Consider the following 22,794-nt stretch of genomic DNA (forward strand, 5'->3'; position numbering starts at 1 on the left):
TTCTGGTCCAAATGCAGTGTCAGAAGGGGTGTCTGGCAGCTGATGCCCAGTGAGATTTCTATGCGGGTTTTGCTTTACACAGCAGAAGAGCCTTGCTCCCAGTGGCTTGATTATCAGTGCTGTTCATTGTCCTTGCTCATGAATCAGTTGTTTGGACAAAAAAGTCAACCGGAGATCTCTGAGCTGTGGGTAGAAATCAGCGTATGCATTGTGGCAGCTTCCTTATTAACTGCTGGGTTCGACTTCTGACTCTGTCACGGATTTCCTCGGTGAGCAGGTGTAACACCAACAGATCCTGGTCGCCAGCAGATGGGACCAAACCTGGGACCCCTGGAGCTTAATGCATGAGCTAAAGGACACATCTCTCTTAGCCAAGGCTGTAGCAGACTCATCAATCTCTGTCTGGTCTAGCTGCCACTAGAGGGGGACAGAGTACCACACCAAGCAGGCACAGGTTACACGTGGGCTAGTCACTTAATCTCGCTGTACTCGTTTTCTCTACCTCACCATGGTGTTGAGACTTAATGCTTATAAAGGGCCCCCACAACTCCAACAGGTGGTGCAGGGAGTGTTGTCCAGGGTCGAAGGCACTTCGCATAGAATCATAGAATATCAGAGTTGGAAGGGACCTCAGGAGGACATCTAGTTCAACCCCCTCTATGCAAAGGCTAGGGACAGTCTCTGCACTTTCCTTTCCCTTCTATGTGTCTCCAAGACTGCAAGCTGCCCCAGAGGGTGTGGGAACAAGGTGCACCATGACCTACACCCCCCACGTACAAACTGTGGCAGGGGAATATGCTTGTCTATTCAAAAGGATGATACAGTCTGTGTGTAACCCACTGGTCTAGTATGTGATAGGTCTTCCCACGCCATGCCCAATTCACTGAGGAAATGAGTCTGTCCCAAGTATCAACTCTGGAATCTAGCTTTTTAGGTCAACCTGTAGAGACTCATCTGTTCAGTGCTGGAGTTAGTTGGTTGAATTCCTGACGTTGGCCAGCATGGTTTGCTATCCATTCTGCACTTGCTGGAACTCTGGGAGGCACATATTGGGTATGGTGACTCCATCCGTAAGCCAGTGGTTAAATGCTACCATCTATCCCACAATACACTTTGGTTAGAGCTGGTTGGAAAACCGAAATTTTCCCTGCTGAGTTTTCTGTGAGAAAAATCACTGAAAATTTGACTGCAAAATGTTGGGTTTTGGGAACTTCTTTGTTTCTTTTGACTTGGAATGTCACGTTTCATTTTTTTGGACACCAAAAACATTTCAATTTTCCATTTTTGTATTTTAATCCCTCTCCCTTCTCTCCCTTCTTTTAATTTTCTACCCTTTCCAACTGAAACAAAAGGGAAAAGGCAAAGTATCTGAAAGTGGGGAAAACCCCCCTTTTTACTGTTACACACTTGCAAAAAGTAGGAAAACCTGTAAGAAAGTATGAGATAGTAGATTTTGATTTCAACAAAACTGCCTTTGATGATGGAAAAATTTTTCAGTTGAAGAATTTTGACCAGCTCTAATTCGGATGCTTGAATGAATGCTGCAATATTGATAGTAGCCTTCAACTACCTGAAGGGGGGTTCCAAAGAGGATGGAGCTCCGCTGTTCTCAGTGGTGGCAGATGACAGAACAAGGAGCAATGGTCTCAAGTTGCAGTGGGGGAGGTCTAGGTTGGATATTTGGAAACACTATTTCACTAGGAGGGTGGTAAAGCAGTGGAATGGGTTACCTAGGGAGATGGTGGAACCTCCATCCTTGACAAAGCCTTGGCCAGGATGATTTAGTTGAGGTTGGTCCTGCTTTGAGCAGGGGATTGAACTAGATGAGCTCCTGAGGTCTCTTCCAATCCTAATATTCTGTGATTCTATGATTCTATATATGGGTGAAAAGTAGCATTTGTTATCCTAGAATAACTGTGTTCTCCTGTGTTTATTCTGAGATGTTCCGTTCAGCTTCCCTGGTACTGTGGGGAGATCCATCCTCAGCTCAGATTCCAAGGAGTTTCACAGGCCTTTCTCTCATGTTGCAGGTCGATGGTACGCAAGGATGCTTGGCTCATCAGTGCCAAACAGGAGCTTTTCCTGTATCAAACATTCTCAGGTGCTGTTCGCTGCTTCCCCGATGACTGCCCTGTCCTATGACAAGTCCAAAGAGGCCTATGAAGAAAATCTTTCTACTATTCTTCCCAATGTTACTGTGCCTTCAATCCTTGTGTGCATTTCCCTTTGGATTCAGTGGGAGTTGCTCTCGTGTAGACAGAGAGCCCAAAAAGGACCTCAGGATGAGATACAAAATCTAGCCCTCTATCTTTTTATGAGCTAAGGTTGGGGGAAGTGTCCAGATTTCCCCTCTCTTCCTGCTTTCATTGCATGCTGAACTGAACGCCCCTCAAGAGAGGCCTTATCACTCAGGGTGCGTCTACACTGCAGTAAAACAGCCATGGGGGGCCTGATTCAGCTGGCTCGGGCTCGCAGGGCTCAGGCTGCAGGGCAGTGAAATTGCAGGGTAGACCTTGGCGCTCGGGCTTAACCCCGGGCTCTGAGACCCTCTCCCCTTGTGGGGCTTCAGAACCCAGGCTCCAGCCCCAGCCCAAACTTCTATTTTTAGTGTGCTAGAACAAGCAGAGCTAGCCCACGTCTGTCTGCCCATGCTGGGAAGCCCCCCTCGTGTAGACGTACCCTTTGTGTGGTACACCTTCCTGGTGTGGGTGGCTCTGAAATCTCGAAAGGGTATTGAGCGAGTGAACCCTAACAACAGGAGAATCAGCAGGTCTGGAAATGGGATGGTGATCAAGCAACCCCACTATTTCTCCTGCCAGACCTACACTATGTGCCTGACCCCGCTCTGCCCCCTCAAATCCTCCTGAAGTTGGTGGGAGTTGAGGTCTTTGACATGCAGGGGGCTTTGGATAGGATGAATCAGCTGAAAATTACTTTGTCCCCATCCCCTAGCTGACTGGATTGTATCTCTTGAGTTTCAGTGTGAGAGTCAAGAGTTCTGAGCAAAGATATATCACAGACTACTGTAGTATTGTCTTGTACTGAGCAAAGCATTGTATTGTATAACGATTGTTTTGTTTCACAATAATTGGCATGCAATTTCCAGCTCTCTAGACAATAGAAAATTAAATCCTCAGTAGCTGCTGTCAATGATCTTTAAGAAGAATCTGGGTCTAAAACTCAAAGTACAACCACAGGTCTAAGTTTCATGGACCATAAAGCACTTGGCTTTGATTGCTAACAAAGATAGAACGAGGCTAGAAAAGACCATTTGGCTCATCTAGTCTGAACAGGTTTCAGGGCTTGCCTGCTCTATCTTTCCTACGAAGGCCTGATCTAACCATTGATTGTAGCTACTGTAACTAATGGACTGATGATCTGTGATGTGCACATGTATAAAGGACTTGGTTCAAAGGATTTAGAGCAGGGATCGGCAACCTTTGGCATGCGGCCTGCCACGGTAAGTCCCTGGAGGGCGGGGCCAGTTTGTTTACTTGCTGCGTCCGCAGGTTCGGCCGATTGCGGTTCCAACTGTCCTTGGTTTGCTGTCCCAGGCCAATGGACGCTGCAGGAAGGGTGGCCAGCACATCCCTTGGCCCGCGCCGCTTCCCGCAGCCCCCATTGGCCTAGGATGGTGAACCGTGGCCAGAGGGAGCTGTGATCGGCCAAATCTGCGGATGCTGCAGGTAAACAAACCAGCCTGGCCCGCCAGGGGCTTACCATGGCGGGCTGCGTGCCAAAGGTTGCCAATCCCTGATTTAGAGGGACCCTCTTGACGGATGAAAGATTAATATGGTCCTTAAATGGATGGATTAGAAAAATCTGAGACTTGGGAAAGCTAAGGTCATCTCTCCAAATAGCCCATTTTAAGGATTACAAAAGTGTGATTCAGTGTTTAGAATTGCAGTTGCCCCATCTAGCTACAGTACCTGTGTGTGCGTGAGAGATGAGGAATGCTAAACAGCCACACTGCCATCTAGTGGAAAAATAACCAGATGGTCCATGCAAACGGAGACTAGAGGTCAAATCTGAGCATTCACAACTTCCATTTATATCACTGGCAATTGCAGAGGCTCAGCACCTCTCAGGATTTGGCCCTAAACGCTAAGGATTAACAGCATTGTATTCAACTGTTCGAAAGTTCAATTAGAGAGCAAAGGTGGATGAGGTAATATCTCTTATTGGACCAACTTCAGGTGGTGAAAGAGAGAAGCTTTCAAGCTGACACCGAACTCTTCTTCAGGTCTGGGCTCACCCATCTTACCTGTCTCTCATATCCTGGGACCAACATGGCTACAGCAACACTGCTGACAGAAAGTTCACAACAGTCAAATCTGTGGGTTAAATTCAGAGGCAAGCCAAACAGCCTAAAACAGTGGTTCTGAACCAGGGGTACATGTACCCCTGGGGGTACGCAGAGGTCTTCCGGGGGTACATCAAGTCATCTAGATATTTGCCTAGTTTTACAATAGGCTACATAAAAAGCACTAGCAAAGTCAGTATGATGTAAAATTTCATACAGACAAAACGAGAAAGTAATAATTTTTTAGTAACAGTGGGCTGTGACACTTTTGTATTTTTGTCTCTGATTTTGTAAGCAAATAGTTTAAGTGAGGTGAAACTTGGGGGTGTGCAAGAAAAATCAGACTCCTAAAAGGGGTACAGTAGTCTGGAAAGGTTGAGAACCACTTGTCAAAAATAGTTTAATTTCACCTGCTTTTGGCCTCCTCGGGATGTGAATTACACGAGCTTGTAAGAGTTGTTATATACCTCCTTAAATTGTCCTTTAGCTGAGCTATACATGTAGGATCAAATTAATTCTGGCTGTAATTCCACTGGTTTCCTGGATGAATTCGGGCTAGGGATGATTTTAGGCCATTTAGTTTCTCGGAGCCTGCTCCCGCTGAGGTCAATGCAAGTGTTGCTTTTAGTTTTAATGGAAGCAGGAGTGGGATGGACCTTTCCGAATGCATGTTAGCTAGGTCCATTCTCTGAGTCTCCTTTTCCTTCCTCTCTAGAGATAGTATCTGTGTTTCCTGTTTCGGGAAGCCTACGAGGAGGAAGTGACCTCACGATCACAGGAGACTTCTTTGACCAGCCCGTGCAGGTCACAGTTGCAGGTAACAATGTACAAATCAGTTTGGGATATTACAGTGACAGAATGAAGACCACAGTCCAAATTCTGCCTTTGGTTACACCTGTGCCACCATATTGAATGCCCAGTTGGACACGTGTTCAGAGGAGCCAGCTCCCTTAGGGCCTGATTCTCCAATAGCACTTGCTCCAGCAACTCCTACTAAAGTTGAGTCAAAGTTGGTGGGACTCCACGTACAGGTAAGTTGCATGGTAGTGGACATAAGAACCATGATACTTGCCGTATGAGAGGCCCTCACTGCTGTGAATTCAAATGAATAACTGGCTAAAGATATAAGCCCTCTGTTCGGTGTGATGTTGCCCTTGTCTGAAGGTGATGCAGGGGAGCTCTGCTAATCTCTTTCAGAAACAAAGGGCACTCATCCCTTAAAAAGTTTAGGCCTGGGTTTATGTTCTTCAGTCTCCTTCTGCATATACCCACTTCTCCTTTTCCCACTGCCAGGAGTTCCCTGTGAAATCAAGCACTGTTCTCCCCGGAAGATTAGTTGCACCACTGGACCCATTGATGAGGCCAGAAGACTTGCTGCACCTCAAGCAGGTACAGTATTTCTAAGAGCAAAGGCCCTGCTTGGCAAACTGCTCTGCTGCCATTTGGAAATGGGGTAGAGACTTCATTCTGTGTTTGGTAGTGGGATGGATAAAAACGGGGCTATCCAAAACCTACCGATGTCACATCACTTGGGTTTTCAGTAGTCGGGTAGCCTCTTCTGGGTTTGCCGACCAAACTTCCTCGTTTGCTTGGGATTTCTGGGTAACATCTGAACCTAGGAACTCTGGACTAACCCGATGATGCTCCTCAGTTTTGCCCCTGATATTCATGAGTTTGCCCCTCCTGACAAATCTCCTTTATTTCCAGTCTGTTTTCGGATTCCTTTTGGAGCTCCCTGAGGATTCTCCCAATTATTTTTCCTTTTGCTTCAATGTACTGACCATCGCACCTTGGTTGGGGAGTGCTGGAGGCACTATCCTTTGGTACTTTTCTTTATTTGCTGGAGGGGACTCTATAGATCAAGGCATTGTCTCTCCTGTGTTCCTAGCCTGGAACTAACATTGATCCCATTAATAGGTCCCCAAACATCTCTTTTCAGAGATTATTATCCGGCAATCCATAGACTATGCCTGCAGCTTTTTCATTGTTTTGCTATTCATTCTTTCATGTGCTGTGGACTTTTCATCAGCTGCTGCTGACTAGATTCTTGATATATATATTTTTTTAACTTCCCAGGAAACAGAGGGCTTCTCTTTGAAGTCTGGGATGATGCAGCAGGCACTGATTTAACTGAAGCAGCCCCTGGGTATCGATGGCAGATTGTTCCTAATGCCAGCTCTCCAGAAAGATTTCTCTTTCAGGCACAGCAGTCATTCAGGTATTCCGTGGTCTCAAAGGGAGATGAAAACTTGGCACGCACCTTTAGCAGTGGTAGAAGTAACAATAGCACACACCAGTCCTTTGTAACCAGCTTCATTGCGCAGCTCTGATGATTCCAATCAAATCTTTGCTCAGTACTTGAGTTTTTAGGGCCTTTTGAAATTCAAAAAATGCAATGAAATGTTTTATCCCGTATTTTTCATCGTTACTGAGTTGCCCTGCATGGAGAACCCAGAACAGAGTGGTGTAGGAGGAGTTTCTGACTTCCAGGGGTGTGATCCTGGGCCACCAGCTGGCTCGTATTGCTGCACTTCTTGGTTTTTGCCCAGGACTAGAGGCAGAGGTGATGAAATCTCTCGAAGGAGAGTGCTCTTGAGATAGAACCAGCTCAGCCAGAAGCAGAAAGTATTGCATCTGGAGAGGAACTGTGTGCACCACAAGTAAGCATGGAGGGCCAAATCTTCATCTGGTGGGAAGCAGCTTAGCTCCAGGTTAATGGAGCAATACCAGTAGACTCCCGCGGAGGAGCTGGCCCTTAGAAATTTGGGGTGCACGTGAGCTGACCCTTTTGAGATTCGTCCATTGAGAGCTGTGTTTTGTTTTGCAGAAATACAAACTTTTTCACCTTTCTGACAATTTCACGTGCCTCTCCCTTGAACTTGGGTAGGTTTCCAACTTGAACGCTTTTTCCTACTCAGCAATGGGGATGATTCTGCTTTAAAAAAACAACCCCAGTCTATTTTCACTTTTTTTTCTTGGAAATATTTGTGCGATGTCATAATTTTTTTCCCTGTGAAAACAGGTCAGATTTTGAGTGCCTAAAAACTGGTAAAAGCTCTTGAATTTGAGTACAAATATTTCCCTCTTCCTGTTAATAAATGGGAGAAAGCAGCTGTTTGTCAGGGATTTGGCACTGCTTTTATTGACATGGATATTCTTCTGCTGCCTAGCTCACGACTACGTGGATTCTTTGTGGCACCACAGACAAATAATTACACTTTCTGGATTCAGGCAGATGGCAGGGCTTCCTTGCATCTAAGCCTGTCAGAAGACCCAGGGAAAAAGGTATGTCATTAGGGCAGCAAAAATAGGACGTGCAGGGTATGGAAGAGTTGCATTTACAGTTATCAAGCACTGGGATTTCCCTTCATGCAAGTAGGATTTCTTGGGCCTGATTCTCCAGCTGTTGTGTTGATTTTTTTCAGTGGCGTTGCCCTAGCGTGATGACACTACACAGATCAGAAACAGTGCTGTGAAAGCAGGCTCTGCAACCCCGAATGGTGGGGGAGATGAGCAAAGAGGCAAAGAGGGAACCTCCTGTGCCCGTTGGCTTGAGAGGTGGCAGGAAATCCCACCCCTTCTTCCTGGTGCCCACCCTCTCTGATTTGGAGGATGGGATTGCGATTCAAGAAGGGTTACTGGAGAGAGCATGTGCTGCGGTAGGGACCCAGTGGGCCAGGAGGCAGCCTGTGTGTATGGCTACTATAAGTGTTCACAGCGCATGAGAATCAGCCAGAGCCCAAAGGGATAGGAGACTGCAGGACTGATGCTGGGGGTCACTGAGGTAGTTTGTTTGCTGATAAAGGGGACCGTTGCTGATTTGTTTGTCATTGATAGCAGTGCTGTATTGACTGACTCCTGGGTGAATTCCTGCCTCCCCAAGGCGAGGGGTAGGAGTTTGGAGCGAACTCCCTGCAAGGGGTGCCTCTATCACATACCCCAGCATAACCCAGCAGGGACTCAGGCCCCTTGATTGTCCAGCTTTCCAAATGCTCTCTGCTTGCTGCAGTTTTCTCTCCCTCTGGCAGAATGGGATGCACTTTGAAAGGTGTTGTAATGCGGATGGGTGGTACATGCTACCCTTGTTCTAATTTCAGCTGCAACGTGGGGTCCTTGTCCCATGCCAGGGAATGGTGTTTCAGTGACTCCTTAGAATGTGTCTGATAGGAGGTGGATGGAGTGTTTGGTTGGCGAGTAAAAATGCAGTCACAGTTGGCACCTTTGTTGGCATCTATCTTGAGAGGCCGAGAACCAAATGGGCCTTAGAGACTCAATTATCCTTTCCTCCCTGGAAGCGAGGCTCCTAGCTCAAGATTGAGGTCCTTTGGCAGGTTACGGTCAAGGGAAGAGCAGACTCCAGTCTCCAAGGGCTCTTTGTCTGGTGCCCAGTTACCTTGGAGGGGAAAAGTCTCCCTCTGCTACCCTTGAAGATCTCACTTACCACAAAAGAATGAGTATCAGGTTAGCAGGAAGGAGGTTCCTATGCAAATGAGATGAGCATGCTCAGTGAGCACCAGCTGTTTCCAGAACCCTAAGCGTATTCAGTCAGAGCTTGGTGCACGTGCTGTTAATGACAGTCATGTGCCTTCTTTACTGACAAACCTGCCTCTGGAAACAGAAATGCTAGAATTAAGGTTGCCTGTGCAACTTTAATTTAACCCCCTTGTGTGCAAATGCATGATGATACAGTCCTTAATGACGTGATCGTGTACTGTTGTTTTCCCACAGGAATCCTGCCTCAGTCAGTGTCCACTGAATGAGGCGCTATCCAATATTTCGATTTATCCTCCTCATTCAGTGCGTGGCCCCATGCCATTTTTACTGCACTCCATCCGAAGGCCTGCACTGAATATGAAATTGTTAATTTCCTTAAGGGCTTTTCTATGATGCTGTCTTAGCATTTTAGTTCTTCATGCACATTAATGCATTTATTTCTGTAACACTCTCGTGAGATGAGGGTATTATTAGCCTCGTTTTATACACGGGGAACTGAGGGGCAGAGATGAAAACCCAAAGTGTCAAATTTGGAAGCTATTGACCTCCATAGCAGTTGTGAGTGCTCGGCACTTCTGCAGATCAGACCCCAAGTATCTCAAGTTGGGCAACCAGAAACGGCGGATCCCACTTGTTTCACAAGTGGTCACTTGTGGAACATTTTGGCTTAAGAGACTTGCCCAGCACCGCACAGGAGCTCTCTGGCACAGGCAGGGATAGACTCCAGTTCTCCAGGGCAGCATTCAACTTAACTCTGAGACCATCCTTCTCTTCCTCCAGTTCCCTGCCTCATTCGCTTTCCAGCTTCTGCAACAAGTGAGGCAGGGGCCCTATGGACAGCAGCCATCTTCACCATGCAGCCTTGATTCATCCCAGCGCACAGTCCATCCTGTGCACTGAATGAGACAGGGGTCCTATGGAAATATTAGAATGTAATCCTGTAATTAAATTGCTGACCAAGTTTAACTGAAAGTTTAAAAAAAAAATCCACCCTGAGACTGACACCCAGCATGAAAAATTTCCACTTGAATGGTTTAAATGAAAATTGGGACTTAAAATTGGGACTGCAGCCTTACCTACAGGTAGTGTTTCTTGCGTAGCTTATAATACCTTGGGTTGGGAAAGGGAATTAGCTCACTGGTTTTGTTCCCTCTCGTGATTTTAAGCTGTGGTGCTCTTTTTAGTGTCTTTTTCCTGTTGTCACCTTGAAAGGGCTCCTCCTAACAAACAGCTTCTCTGAGGTGGCCTCCACGGTTACCTCAGATTCCATGGAATTGAGGGGGAAGACTCCATTTCAAATCCAATGAATGAAAGATGCTCGGTTTAGATGATTCCTCATGGGCCACTGTTATTTCTCAACAGGAGTGTAAGGAGAAGACTCAGCAGGGCCTCTACCAAATAAAATCTAGCTCTATTAACCTTCAAATCAGCTTAAAAGTGGAAGCTGACTGTTTCTCACAACACCCATCTGAGACAGGTAGATCACACAACTTCCATTTTACAGAGGAGGAACCTAAGTGACCTATCCAAGGCCACTGGGTGAGTTGTTATAGGGCTGGGGTGAGATATGAGAAATCACCTCTTCTTGGGACTCAGCTCAGACCCCTTGATCACAGCACTCTGTGCTAGACAGGATTTTCCCTTACAAAAAGGAAGGGATGCTGCAGACATCTGCTCATAGCTGTGAATGTGGTCTGCTTTCTCTTTAGCTGGAGAGAGTGTACCTTTAAATTACAAAGAGGTCAGGTTCATGTATTATTTTGGAGCCAGACACTGCTGTGTAATTGCCTTGTTGCTTTTGTTGATTTGAACGCAGGTGAAAGTTGCCTCTATTCCTGCTGGTGCTTCTGAATGGTCCGAGCGCTGGGAGAAGAACTGGAGCAAGAGTTGGCAGCCAAAATCCCAGAAATTTGAGCTGATCGGTGGCTCAAAGTACTACCTGGAAGCGCTGCATCATGGGAAGGCACCAAGCAGTGGGATGCAAGTTGGGGTTCAGCTGCACAACACCTGGCTAAACCCTGATGTGGTGAACACCTATCGCAGAGAGAGGCACGAAATCCGGGCCAATGCCCACCGGCTTCCAGAGATACAGGTCAGTGCCACATCTGTGATCCTGTGCCTTGAATGCTTCATGAGCTATTTACTCCACTTATTTTTCAGCAAACCCTTATTGTACAGGCCTTGTCTTCACTAGCAAAGAAAAATGGTGTGTTTGTTAGTTAAGGCAAGTTAACTGACATGGAGTAAAATCCTAGTGAAGACAAGGCAGTTTGTAGTTTTAACATGAGTTAGCAGATTAGTTTTACCTTGACCTGCTAACATGTGTTAAAACTAGAATTTGATTATATTAGTTAACATAAGGTAGGACCACATCTCTTTTCCTAGCAAACATGGATCTGACGTGTGTCACTTGGGAACTGAATCAACTGATATTCATAATGAGCTAATAAAAAGAGATTTATTATAGGAAAAAGAATTTCTCAGTAGTTAGAGGAACGCTTATTCTAGTGGCTAAAGCACAAGACTGGGCATTGGGAGCCTGAGGTTCTGGTCCTGGGTCTGCCACTGGTTTGCGTGTGACCCTGGGCAGGTCACTTAACCTCTCTGCCCCAGTAATCTGAGAACCAAGACTTTCAGAGTAAATTGCAACAAATCACATAGAGCGATGGGTGGTTAAAGTGACACTTGTTGTTGTCTTGCAGAGACCAGAAGGGCAGAATACTGCTGATGTAAAGATCCTCTTAACTAGCAGATCATCTGACACTTTTTGAGTTGTATGTAGCTCACATCGTTTGTTCCTGTTTTTCCTACCTGTCAGATGCTGACTTTATCTGGCACAGGATGGTTCCGTATTTCCTGGGACAATGTATCCAGCAACATGATGGCAACAAATGCTACAGCTGGTCAGGTCTGTATAATTAAAGACAGAGGGCCAAAACCTCACCTGGTGTAAAACGTCGTAGCTCCAATAAAATCAATGGAGGCATGATGACTTACACAGGCTGAGGATCTGGCCTGGAGCCTGAGACCTTTTGCTGTAATCCCAGGTACTTTTACAGTTATTGGGAGTGCTTTTCAAAAGGATATTGGTGGACCAACCCCTAGTTAGAGCCTCTGAAATCCCACAATATCTGATTTGGTCCCCCATGCATTCAAAATGAAACACAAGCAGTGTGCAGATACATGTTGATCAGCAGAGGGACTCGGACACCTGAGAATAGGTTCTTTGCCACCCGGGAACATACACCAAGAGGGACCTCACATCCCTCGGACAAGGGTTTGGAACTGGGTTCTTCAAAGCCATTGATTTCTGCTGTGCTCGCAGATTGGAGACAAGGTAGGTGAGGCAATAGTTCTTATTGCGCCAGGTCTGGAGAAGGTAAACAGAATGGCTGAGCTAACTATAAGGAGGGGAACTGATTGTTAAGCATGAAGGGGTTCACACATGCTGTCAGAGGGCACTTAAAAATCTAACCCTAACACTTAATATTAAGTGCTCTCCTACCTCCCCTGGGAGGCTTGAAAGCCTTTCCCTTCCACTAACAGACATTGGTCCAGTAAAAGATATTTCCTCACCCACCTTGTTTCTCTCATGTTCGGGTACCAGCACAGTTCCAACAACACTGCAAAAAATGTTCATAGATTCTAAGGCCAGACAGGACCACTGTGATCTAGTCTGAGCTCCTGCATAACACAGGCCAGGGAGCTTCCTGAAATAATTCTTGTTGCTCGAATAGAGTCTAGCCCTCACTGTAACTAGTAATCTCTTAAAAAAGAAAAAAGTGATGGGTGAACCTCAGTGTTTGGAAGTGTGCTTTGATTAATACATTTTAGGGCCAGAAGGGACCGTTAGATGTAGTCTGACTTGTGTAATGCAGGCTACAGACTTCATCCAGTTACTCCCGTATTGAATCCAATAACTTGTGTTTGACTAAAGCATGTCTTCCATATAGGCATCTGGTTTTGATTTGAAGTAGGTCTGTCAATTAATTGCAGTTAATGCCTGTGATTAAATGGAAGCAAAATTAATGCATTAATTTTTTAATTCATTAATTGCATACCTCTGGGTGGGGAGGGAGGCATCTGGGGTGGGATTGGAGCTTTGGAGGCAGGGGGCTGAACCTCCAAGCCAGGCTGGAGCCTCGAGGGGGGTGAAACCCCCAGCCCAGAGCCTATATTTGAGAATATAGAAAGCATCCAAAATATATAAGTAAGTGGTACTTTATTATTGTTTAACAGTGCTATTAAAACTGCAATTTTTTAATCTTGTGATTAATCGTGATTCATTTTTTTAATCACTTGGCAGCCCTAATTTGAAGACATCAAAAGATGGAGAATCCGCTATTTCTCTTGGCAGTGTGATTTGGTTGTTCTAGTGGTTAACCAGCCTCACTGATTTAAAAAAAAAAAAATTGCCTTTATTTTGACTTGAATTTGTTTGGCTTTAAGTTCCAGCCTCTGGTTCTTGTTCTGCTATACATCATATATATGTTTGGTTGCACTACCTCTCGAGTCTGCCTGACTGGGCTTCAAGTCTCATGAGGATTGGCTTCTCTATGATATTTCTTGTACTACTTGCTTCTGGCCAGCCAAGGAACCCTTTGAGAATAACATTCTTCATAGTATTCATCACTTCTCCTTCTGATCCCAGCTGGAATGTAAAAGTGTAGCGATGCTTTGAAAATACAGCGTTACGAGAATTTTAAAGTTTTGAGAAGTCTTTCTTCGAACAGCCAGCTTGGTTGTATTTAGGGTTTGGTTTCAATTTTGGTCAAATATAGATAGTTCTTAAATATCTAAGCTGGTTCTTCCATGCCTATTAATATTGAATCTGGTTTTGGCTCATAGAACTTATGGAGACTTAATCACTCCCTCCATCTCCAGGGCTGGCTGGAACAATGGGAAGTGCTGACAAAGGAAAGATGGACCTTTCATCTCTGCTTTCTGGCTACCCATTATATCAACCCTGTTTCTACCACTGGCTAGTTTACTAAACATAGTGATCACTTTACGAGATCACCTTGTGAATATTATTTTTTTATTTTTTTGTAGATCCAAACAGTGATAGAGGAGCTTCTTTCAGTAAAATGTGAAACTGAGCCATTGTCTGCTAAATTCCTTCTCCGTAATGGATTTGAGGAAGGTAGTGTATTTTAAAAAAATTAGGTGAAACTTACTGTAATAGTGGGTTTCTCCTTATGTACTAAACAAGACCTTTGCATGGTGCAGGGGGTATTATACTATTAATGGTTTTACACATTTATTTTCCTCCTGGTTTATTAATAATGTGTGTTAGTTATGGTGAGGGAGTTTAGGGGGGAATTAATTGTTGAATTGATATTAAAAACAGTATTACTAATATGTTAATTACTGATTCTTTTCCCCGCCCCCAGTCTGTTTTATTACACAAACATAAGCAGGTTGCAATATCAAACCAAGTTGTATGTTCACAATATCAGGGGTATAAGGATAGTTTACTATAGGGACATAAAGTGCCATATTATGGAGGTTCCACAGTCATGTGAAGTTATCTAGTATCATATTTTCAAAGGTAGGTATGTGCTCATACATGTTTCTAATGTAGTCGGGATATTAGATGGGGAGGGCTCTGAGTTACTACAGAGAATTCTTTCCGAGGTGTCTGCCTGATGGGTCTTACCCACATGCTCAGGGTCTAACTGATGGCCATATTTGGAGTCGGGAAGGAATTTCCTCTTGAGTCAGATTAGCAGAGACCCTTGGGATTTTTTTGCCTTCCTCTACAGTATGGGGCTCTGGTCACTTGCATGTTTAAATGGTGAATTCTCTGTAACTTGAAGTCTTTAAACCATGATTTGAGGACTCCAGTAACTCAGCCAGAGGTTAGGGATCTGTTTCAGGAGTGGGTGGGTGAGATTGTGTGGCCTGCAATGTACAGCAGGTCAGACGAGATGATCCCGATGGACCCTTCTGATCTTAAAGTCTACAAATCTATGAGATACCTCTTGTATTAATTTAGAATAAATGGGCCCAAAGGGTCAAAGGTATTAAGATGACCCAGTCACTGCCCAGTATGGAAGAGTTTTAAAGAAGATTTGGGGTTTGGTATTCAGATAAATCAGCCTGTTTAGTATCATGGCAAACACACACCATTAATTGTTTTAACCCTTTATTAAAGATACAGAAGAGAAAAAGCATTTGAAATTTAAAGTATTAAATACGGATTTCATTTTAACAACATCCCTTCTTCCCTTTCCCTTCAGCTGGAGAAAGGCTTTAAAAGGAAAATGCCCTGTTTGAGAGTCCCTTGGGTGGTATTGCAGATGGTAATAACTGTCCTTTTGGGGAAAAGTGAAGAAGTTAGTTGAGATGGGTTGGAGCTGCTGTTGTTCTAGTCTGATCCCATTTCCTGGAAGACAAAACAAGACCCACACAAACAAGGAAAGAAAAGAACAGCAAAGATAGAAAACACTGCCTCTGTCTTTGGTGTTGACTTTCACTTGCAACCTCACTGCTGAAGGAACACCGTCATGCCACATGGTTTTATCAGCCACTCTGAGACCTGCATACTAGCATCAGGCTGCTTAGGCCATTGCCTTTAACTGTCTCTCTGGTCGCAGGCTCACAGCACTGTTGCAAAACATACAGTTTTGACTGGCGAAGGAAGACTCTTATTAAACAGAAGGCAAAAGGAGAGAGATAGGAAGGAAAAGAAATAAAGTGGGGAAGGAAAAGGACGCAGAACGGGAGGTGGGGATGACAGTCTTACATTCCAGATGGTATTTGGGATTTAGCCAGAGTTGGTTGAGGTGGTGGTGTCATTTGGGTCCCTATCTCTGGCCTGGTCTAGTCAGGAAATTTCTCAGGATTAGGATGAAGAAGGCACAATCGTGTCCTGCTGGATCCTGAGGTTCCAGAAGACCGGGGGGGGGGGGCAGTCCTGATGATGATGATGATGATGATGATGCTCACTCCTACCCATTCTCTTTTCTTTCAGTCACTCAGCCTTCCCATCCATCAGTTTCAACCCCACCCCAAATTTTTTGAGGCTCCCAAAAGGGGAGTGTGGAATAGCCCAACACCTCATTATTTTGTCCACCAATTCGGCCTAAATGCCAAAACACCAGTTTTGGCCGCTGAATTCCAGTCCCACGCTTCTCTTGTGCTCCAGGCATGAGCTTAACAAGGCCTTGAGATCTATCAGTAGATATTTCTTATATAGACTAAGTAACTCTGTCTCCCTTCTGCACCATTCCCCATTAATATTTTTAGGTTATTGTGATACTTTATGAACTTTCACTCTCTCTTCTCAGTTGAGCTCACAATTAGGTTAAATACAGAGCTCCAATGATCACAACCTACTTGATCTGCATCTGTAATTCACTTGTCAAGGTGTGTATGTTACATGTGACTCTCTGTGCCTAATCCACTGGGGAGGTGCGTCTGGTGCTCCCCTCACCTACAATGACTGGCTCTTTAGATCAAGCTGCTGGGAGTCATGCTTTCAGCTGTCAAGATCCTGGTTCAGTTTGTCCTGGTATCCGTTGTACTCATGTATCTAAAGTGAGTGCACCTCCTTGGTATGCTTCATTGGGCACGTGTGTATGCAAATACTTGCTTTGCAAGCGTGCATCATTTATTCGCTCAGGCAAATTTAGGCACAAGATTGCATTCACCAGCCTTCGAGTGTCCAGCCCCTCCATGGCTTCCTGAAAATCCTTTTCAAACATCTAACCTCTTTCATTTTTACTACTGTCAGGCCAGGGAGACTCTGCCACTGTGGGACATGTTGCCAGCTGGACAGAACCTTTTTGTGGAAGGTTCAGTATTCACAGGCCAAAACATCTTGTAAAAATGTCTCCATCAACCTTACCAAGATACAGCCTCACTGAGTACACACATGTAAGTAGCCTCCCTGAGTAGGGCAAAACATGGAGGAAAGTACAGAGAACCAAATAGCATAATAAAATTAAAGATGGACAAGGCATATCAGGAAATTGAGGTCATCTGCCCTTTTCCCCAAACCCACGCAAGATTGTGTTTTAGGGATATATTCCTGGGGCACGAAGAAACAAAGCTTATTTATCCATAAACTCTATTGCTTACTAAAGGTGGTAGATTGACAGCCCTGGAAACTGATGTATTCTGGAGATAACCAGAGGATGTGCTGTGGTCAGTGCCAGTCCAAACTACTCCATGCTATTTCATTAATGTGCTGCCACCCTGCCTAGAGAGACTGCCTCTACTAATGTAACGCTTAACATTTGTAGTGATTTGCACCCATAGACCTCGTAGTACGTTATAAAGACAGGTAAGCATCGTCCTCACTATACAGATTAGGACACAAAGAGTTTAAGTGACTGGCACAAGGTCACATAAGGAGGCAATGGTAGAGCTGGGAATAGAATTCAGGTCATTTGATTCCCAGTCCAGTGATCTCTCCCCTCTCAGCACCACACTAGGTAGAGACTTGGCATGAGACTCGGAAGACCAGGGTTCTATTCCCACCTCTGCCACTAGCCTGCTGGATGACCTTGGGCAAGTCACTTCTCTCTGCCTCATTTTCCCCATCTGTAAAATAGGGATAATGATGCTGACCTCCTTGGTAGAATGCTATATAAAAGCTGGGCAGTTGTATTATTATTATTATGATGACAGCCTCTGTGGGGTGGGAAGGGACAATTCGTTCTCAGTGCCCATTTTAGTCTTTTTTTTTTATGTTGGAGATGCCAGCAGCAGTACTAATTACTATCAGTCACGATAGTCATTACAGGTTTCAGAGTAACAGCCATGTTAGTCTGTATTCGCAAAAAGAAAAGGAATACTTGTGGCACCTTAGAGACTAACCAATTTATTTGCGCATAAGCTTTCGTGAGCTACAGCTCACTTCATCGGATGCATACTGTGGCAACTGCAGAAGACTTTTGTCAAGGTTCCTCCCCCACTCTGAACTCTAGGGTACAGATGTGGGGACCTGCATGAAAAACCTCCTAAGCTTATCTTTACCAGCTTAGGTCAAAACTTCCCCAAGGTACAAAATATTCCACCCTTTGTCCTTGGATTGGCCGCTACCACCACCAAACTAATACTGGTTACTGGGGAAGAGCTGTTTGGACACGTCTTTCCCCCCCCAAATACTTCCCAAAACCTTGCACCCCACTTCCTGGACAAGGTTTGGTAAAAAGCCTCACCAATTTGCCGAGGTGACTACAGACCCAGACCCTTGGATCTTAAGAACAATGAACAATCCTCCCAACACTTGCACCCCCCCTTTCCTGGGAAATGTTGGATAAAAAGCCTCACCAATTTGCATAGGTGACCACAGACCCAAACCCTTGGATCTGAGAACAATGAAAAAGCATTCAGTTTTCTTACAAGAAGACTTTTAATAAAAATAGAAGTAAATAGAAATAAAGAAATCCCCCCTGTAAAATCAGGATGGTAGATACCTTACAGGGTAATTAGATTCAAAAACATAGAGAACCCCTCTAGGCAAAACCTTAAGTTACAAAAAAGATACACAGACAGAAATAGTTATTCTATTCAGCACAATTCTTTTCTCAGCCATTTAAAGAAATCATAATCTAACACATACCTAGCTAGATTACTTACTAAAAGTTCTAAGACTCCATTCCTGGTCTATCCCCAGCAAAGACAGAATATAGACAGACACACCGACCCTTTGTTTCTCTCCCTCCTCCCAGCTTTTGAAAGTATCTTGTCTCCTCATTGGTCATTTTGGTCAGGTGCCAGCGAGGTTACCTTTAGCTTCTTAACCCTTTACAGGTGAGAGGAGCTTTCCCCTGGCCAGGAGGGATTTCAAAGGGGTTTACCCTTCCCTTTATATTTATGACAACATTATATACACAGAGACCATGAAACAATACCTCCTCCCACCCCATTCTCCCGCTGGTAATAGCTTATCTAAAGTGATCACTCTCCTTACAATGTGTATGATAAACAAGTTGGGCCATTTCCAGCACAAATCCAGGTTTTCTCACCCTCCGCCCCCGCACACACAAACTCACTCTCCTGCTGGTAATAGCCCAGCTTTTACATTGTAATACACATTGTAAAGAGAGTGGTCACTTTGGATGGGCTATTACCAGCAGGAGAGTGGGGTGGGAGGAGGTATTGTTTCATGGTCTCTGTGTATATAATGTCTTCTGCAGTTTCCACAGTATGCATCTGATGAAGTGAGCTGTAGCTCACGAAAGCTTATGCTCAAATAAATTGGTTAATCTCTAAGATGCCACAAGTACTCCTTTTCTTTTTGATAGTCATTACAGTGTAAACTTCTTTTGATGAGAAATCGGACTAAAAGCAGCAACTCCTTTCACATGAGTCACGAAACAGATCTCAGCTGGTAATAACATTCAGTCACTACCAGTGTGGGCTGGATTTGGACCATAATATAAACCTTCTTCAGCAATAATGTATTGTTTTCCTTCTCCTTTCTCAGGTGTGCTTTGCATATAAAGGTTATGTGAGCGATACGCTTTATGTTTTAGTGTCCTATATCAACACCTTTCTAAATACAGTGAAGAAGAATCTTACTTGCCTGTGGAGTCTGAATGAGACCAGCCCAGAAAGGTACCCAGTACAAGGCTACATGTGGTATGATGTCCTCAACTTTTATCTTCCTTGCAGGGCTACCACTGGAGACTGACCAGTCACAAGCCATTTAACCAGTTCGTTACACACGGACATGATAATCGTAATAATACCCCTCCCTGAAGGCCTCTAGGGGTGTGTCTACACTGCAGTTAAAAACTCATGGCTGGCCCACATCGGCTGGCTTGGGCTTGCGGGGCTCGGGCTGTGGGGCTATTTAACTACAGCATAGAAATCTGGGCTCGTGTTGGAGCTTTGGGTCCCTGCGAAGAGGGAGGGTCCCAGTCCTGACCCTGAATGTTTACCCTGCAGTTAAACAGTCCTGCGACCCCCAGCCCAGTGAGCACAAGCAAAGGCCAGCTGCGGGTGTTTAACTGCAGAGTAGACTTCCCTTGGTGCCTTGACAATGAATGCCACAAGCCAGTATAGCAGTTGCTGTGACAAAGAAGACTCAGAGTAGTGGCTGCACAACTCTTAATCTCAGAAACCTTTAGGAATTCACAGTATTTCTTCTTGACCCCCATCTGTCAGCCAGCGTATTCCTGGAAACGCAGGGAGTGCTAGCCCTTGTGATTTTATCCTAACACATGTACCTGCAGATGCCACTCTTAGGTATGTCTAATTATTTTTGATGCGTTTTAAGCAGTTTCCCTCCATACTTTCCTGTATCATTGAGTTCAACAAAGTATATAGAATGCATGCTGCTGCTACTCCGCCTTTAACCCACTGCTCTGTCCTGGATGATTGTTGGAGTCAATGCACTATGTTAATGCTGAGTTATACAGGGCTAGCCACGTTGGGTATATCCAACCTGGCTGGAGGTCTGCGTTGGAACTGACTGATTATTGGCAAGTGTGCTATCTCGGCATGCACTGTATCCTGTGCCAGGCCAGAGACTTGTTCTTCAGGGGCCTGTTGGGACAAACAAAAGTCCTTTTCCGGAACTCAGCAAGGATATTTCTTGGACATAATGCTCACCCTTATTTAGTCTTAAGTTAATTCATTGGCCGTTTTTGAAGATAGGATACTGCCCTAGGTCGACAAGTGGTCTAGTTTAGTACGGCACATTTTGTTGTGCTCGTTAGCTTTTATAATAATTAAAGGTTGAACCTGGCTGTTAATTTAATGTCCTCTTTGCATTTAACAAAGAAAAGATTCTTACCCAGATTTCCTTTTTGCGCTAGCTGAGAGGACTGGCCCTAGGTGAATATTGCCATACGCATTAAGAGCATTTGACATCTGCTATACACCCACAACCCCTCCGGATCCTTTGCATAGTTTCAATAGTGCTTCCAAAGTGGTGGTGGGGATTGCAACAGCTGGCATGAAGGTTTAAGGCATGGGCAAGTGATATGTAGCACGACAAGTGAAGATAAATTTGCCATGAAATGCAGCTGTGGGCCACTCTTTCTCTGTGTATCTGGAGGGTAAGAGAAAAGCTGATTAATGGAGGCTTTTAGTCAAGTTAAGCAACAATCGGTTTCTGTTTCTCAAGGCAGAGAGGTGTGAGCAAATAGCATGGCTGTGGTGTTGCATTTATTTTTGGAAATCGGTGATTTCCTAGGTACAGCCCTTGAGTACTTGGCAAGGTGATAACACAGCTCTCTGTGTTACAGAGGCTTGGAATTCTAGCATTAAAGCGCTCTGGGCATATGGGAGGAGTTTGGGCTGCATGCCAAACAGGCCTAGATATTTTTAGTATTGTTTAAAACAATTTGAACATGAGGCACAGTCCTTGTGTAACCCATTGGTGAGTGTGCGTAAGAGGTCCCACTCTGTGTTGATTCACAGAGAAGACAAGGCTGTTGCAACCCCACCTGGGGAAGCCATGGTGCTTTAACTCCTGCGGTAGTGACTCATGCTTATCGTTCTGGAGGTCCCTGGTTCAATTCTGAGTATGTCAGCCAAGATGGTGGCCATTGCATTAGTACCCACTTGGGTATAAGAATTAGGCAGCTGCCTAGCTCACCTATCCCTTAAGCTGGCTATGAGTGAAATGTTATCTGAATGCCTTTCAGCTGGAAGTTCACATGTGCTGATCTCTGGAGGGGCTGTGTGAATGGCTCTGAATCCCTCCGGGACCTTGAAGCCAACTCACCAGTGTTTGTGCATCAGATCGACATGCTGATCCCTGAGAGAGAGGAGGAGACATCTAGCTGGTTTTACCTTGATGAAATTATCATCTCGGATAGAAACGTAACTGGTAATTGAATCCCTTTCTCTTTGTTGATGATGTTCTAGGCACTACCTTCCCTACAAAATATCAATAAATAAGCTGGCTTTTAGAGAGTGGTTTTTTCATTCAAAAAATACAAAGAAAAAGACCGCCCTGCATTTTTCTGAAAACAAGATTTCATGAAAAATCATCAACTTAAATTTATTTTGTTTTCATTGAAAACATCTACAGTAGAACCTCAGAGTTATGAACACCAGGGTTACGAACTGACCAGTTAATCACACACCTCATTTGGAACCGGAAGTATGCAGTCAGGCAGCGGCAGAGAGAGAAAAAAATTAAATAAAAAAGCAAATACAGTAGAGTGTTTTAAATGTAAAACTATTAATAACATAAAGAGAAATCAACATTTTTCTTCGGCATAGTAAAGTTTCAAAGCTGTATTAAGTCAATATTCAGTTGTAAACTTTTGAAAGAACAACCCCAATGTTTTGTTCAGAGTTACAAATATTTCAGAGTTATGAACAACCTCCATTCCCAAGGTGTTTGTAACTCTGAGGGTCTACCATATAAAACATAAAAGGAATACTTGTGGCACCTTAGAGACTAACCCATTTATTTGAGCATAAGCTTTCGTGAGCTACAGCTCACTTCATCCGATGAAGTGAGCTGTAGCTCACGAAAGCTTATGCTCAAATAAATGGGTTAGTCTCTAAGGTGCCACAAGTATTCCTTTTCTTTCTGCAAATACAGACTAACATGGCTGTTACTCTGAAACATATAAAACGTAGTGGTTGACCCTTTTTAGCTCCCTGAAAACACTGGGTTTTCAGTAAATGAAGGAATTCACTGACATTTTGGATAAGAAGTTGCCAACGTTATGAGAAATGTTGAAGAAACACCAACAAGTGGGTCCGTTTCCAATTCTGAAATGGAAACGACTTTGAAATTTTGAAATAAAAAACAGTGACTATCTCTAATGACTAATATTTTCCCTTCAGTTTTTCAAAGGGATCCCAGACCAGCTCGTCCGGGTGGAAATGTTATCCAAGAAGTGTCTGTGATGGGATCTCCCCCCACCTACAACGTGTCCTTTCTGGTGGCTGATTGTGGCAGCAATCTCCCTCTTCTGTCACTGAGGTAGGAATTGGAGGCAGGTTATCCCACATGTCCCTAGTACAGATTCTCATACCGTCCTCTGGAGCAGCTGGTGCTAGCCGCTCAGAAT

At 44.5% G+C, this 22,794-nt stretch overlaps 1 protein-coding gene across 1 annotated transcript in view; it reads left to right on the forward strand.

The window, feature by feature from the left end:
• The window catches only part of PKHD1 (PKHD1 ciliary IPT domain containing fibrocystin/polyductin), a 370,485-nt gene that overhangs the window by 23,148 nt on the left and 324,543 nt on the right, over window positions 1–22,794 (forward strand). The window contains exons 10-21 of the mRNA XM_077811517.1: window positions 2,031–2,101; window positions 5,019–5,120; window positions 5,597–5,692; window positions 6,380–6,521; window positions 7,474–7,588; window positions 10,614–10,889; window positions 11,616–11,705; window positions 13,850–13,940; window positions 16,536–16,678; window positions 19,239–19,369; window positions 21,409–21,593; window positions 22,568–22,706. Coding sequence (XP_077667643.1) covers window positions 2,031–2,101; window positions 5,019–5,120; window positions 5,597–5,692; window positions 6,380–6,521; window positions 7,474–7,588; window positions 10,614–10,889; window positions 11,616–11,705; window positions 13,850–13,940; window positions 16,536–16,678; window positions 19,239–19,369; window positions 21,409–21,593; window positions 22,568–22,706 — 1,581 coding nt within the window. The remainder of the gene's footprint in view (window positions 1–2,030; window positions 2,102–5,018; window positions 5,121–5,596; window positions 5,693–6,379; window positions 6,522–7,473; window positions 7,589–10,613; window positions 10,890–11,615; window positions 11,706–13,849; window positions 13,941–16,535; window positions 16,679–19,238; window positions 19,370–21,408; window positions 21,594–22,567; window positions 22,707–22,794) is intronic.

The sequence above is a fragment of the Eretmochelys imbricata genome, chromosome 3, assembly GCF_965152235.1.
Source record: "Eretmochelys imbricata isolate rEreImb1 chromosome 3, rEreImb1.hap1, whole genome shotgun sequence".
Taxonomy (NCBI): domain Eukaryota; kingdom Metazoa; phylum Chordata; order Testudines; family Cheloniidae; genus Eretmochelys; species Eretmochelys imbricata.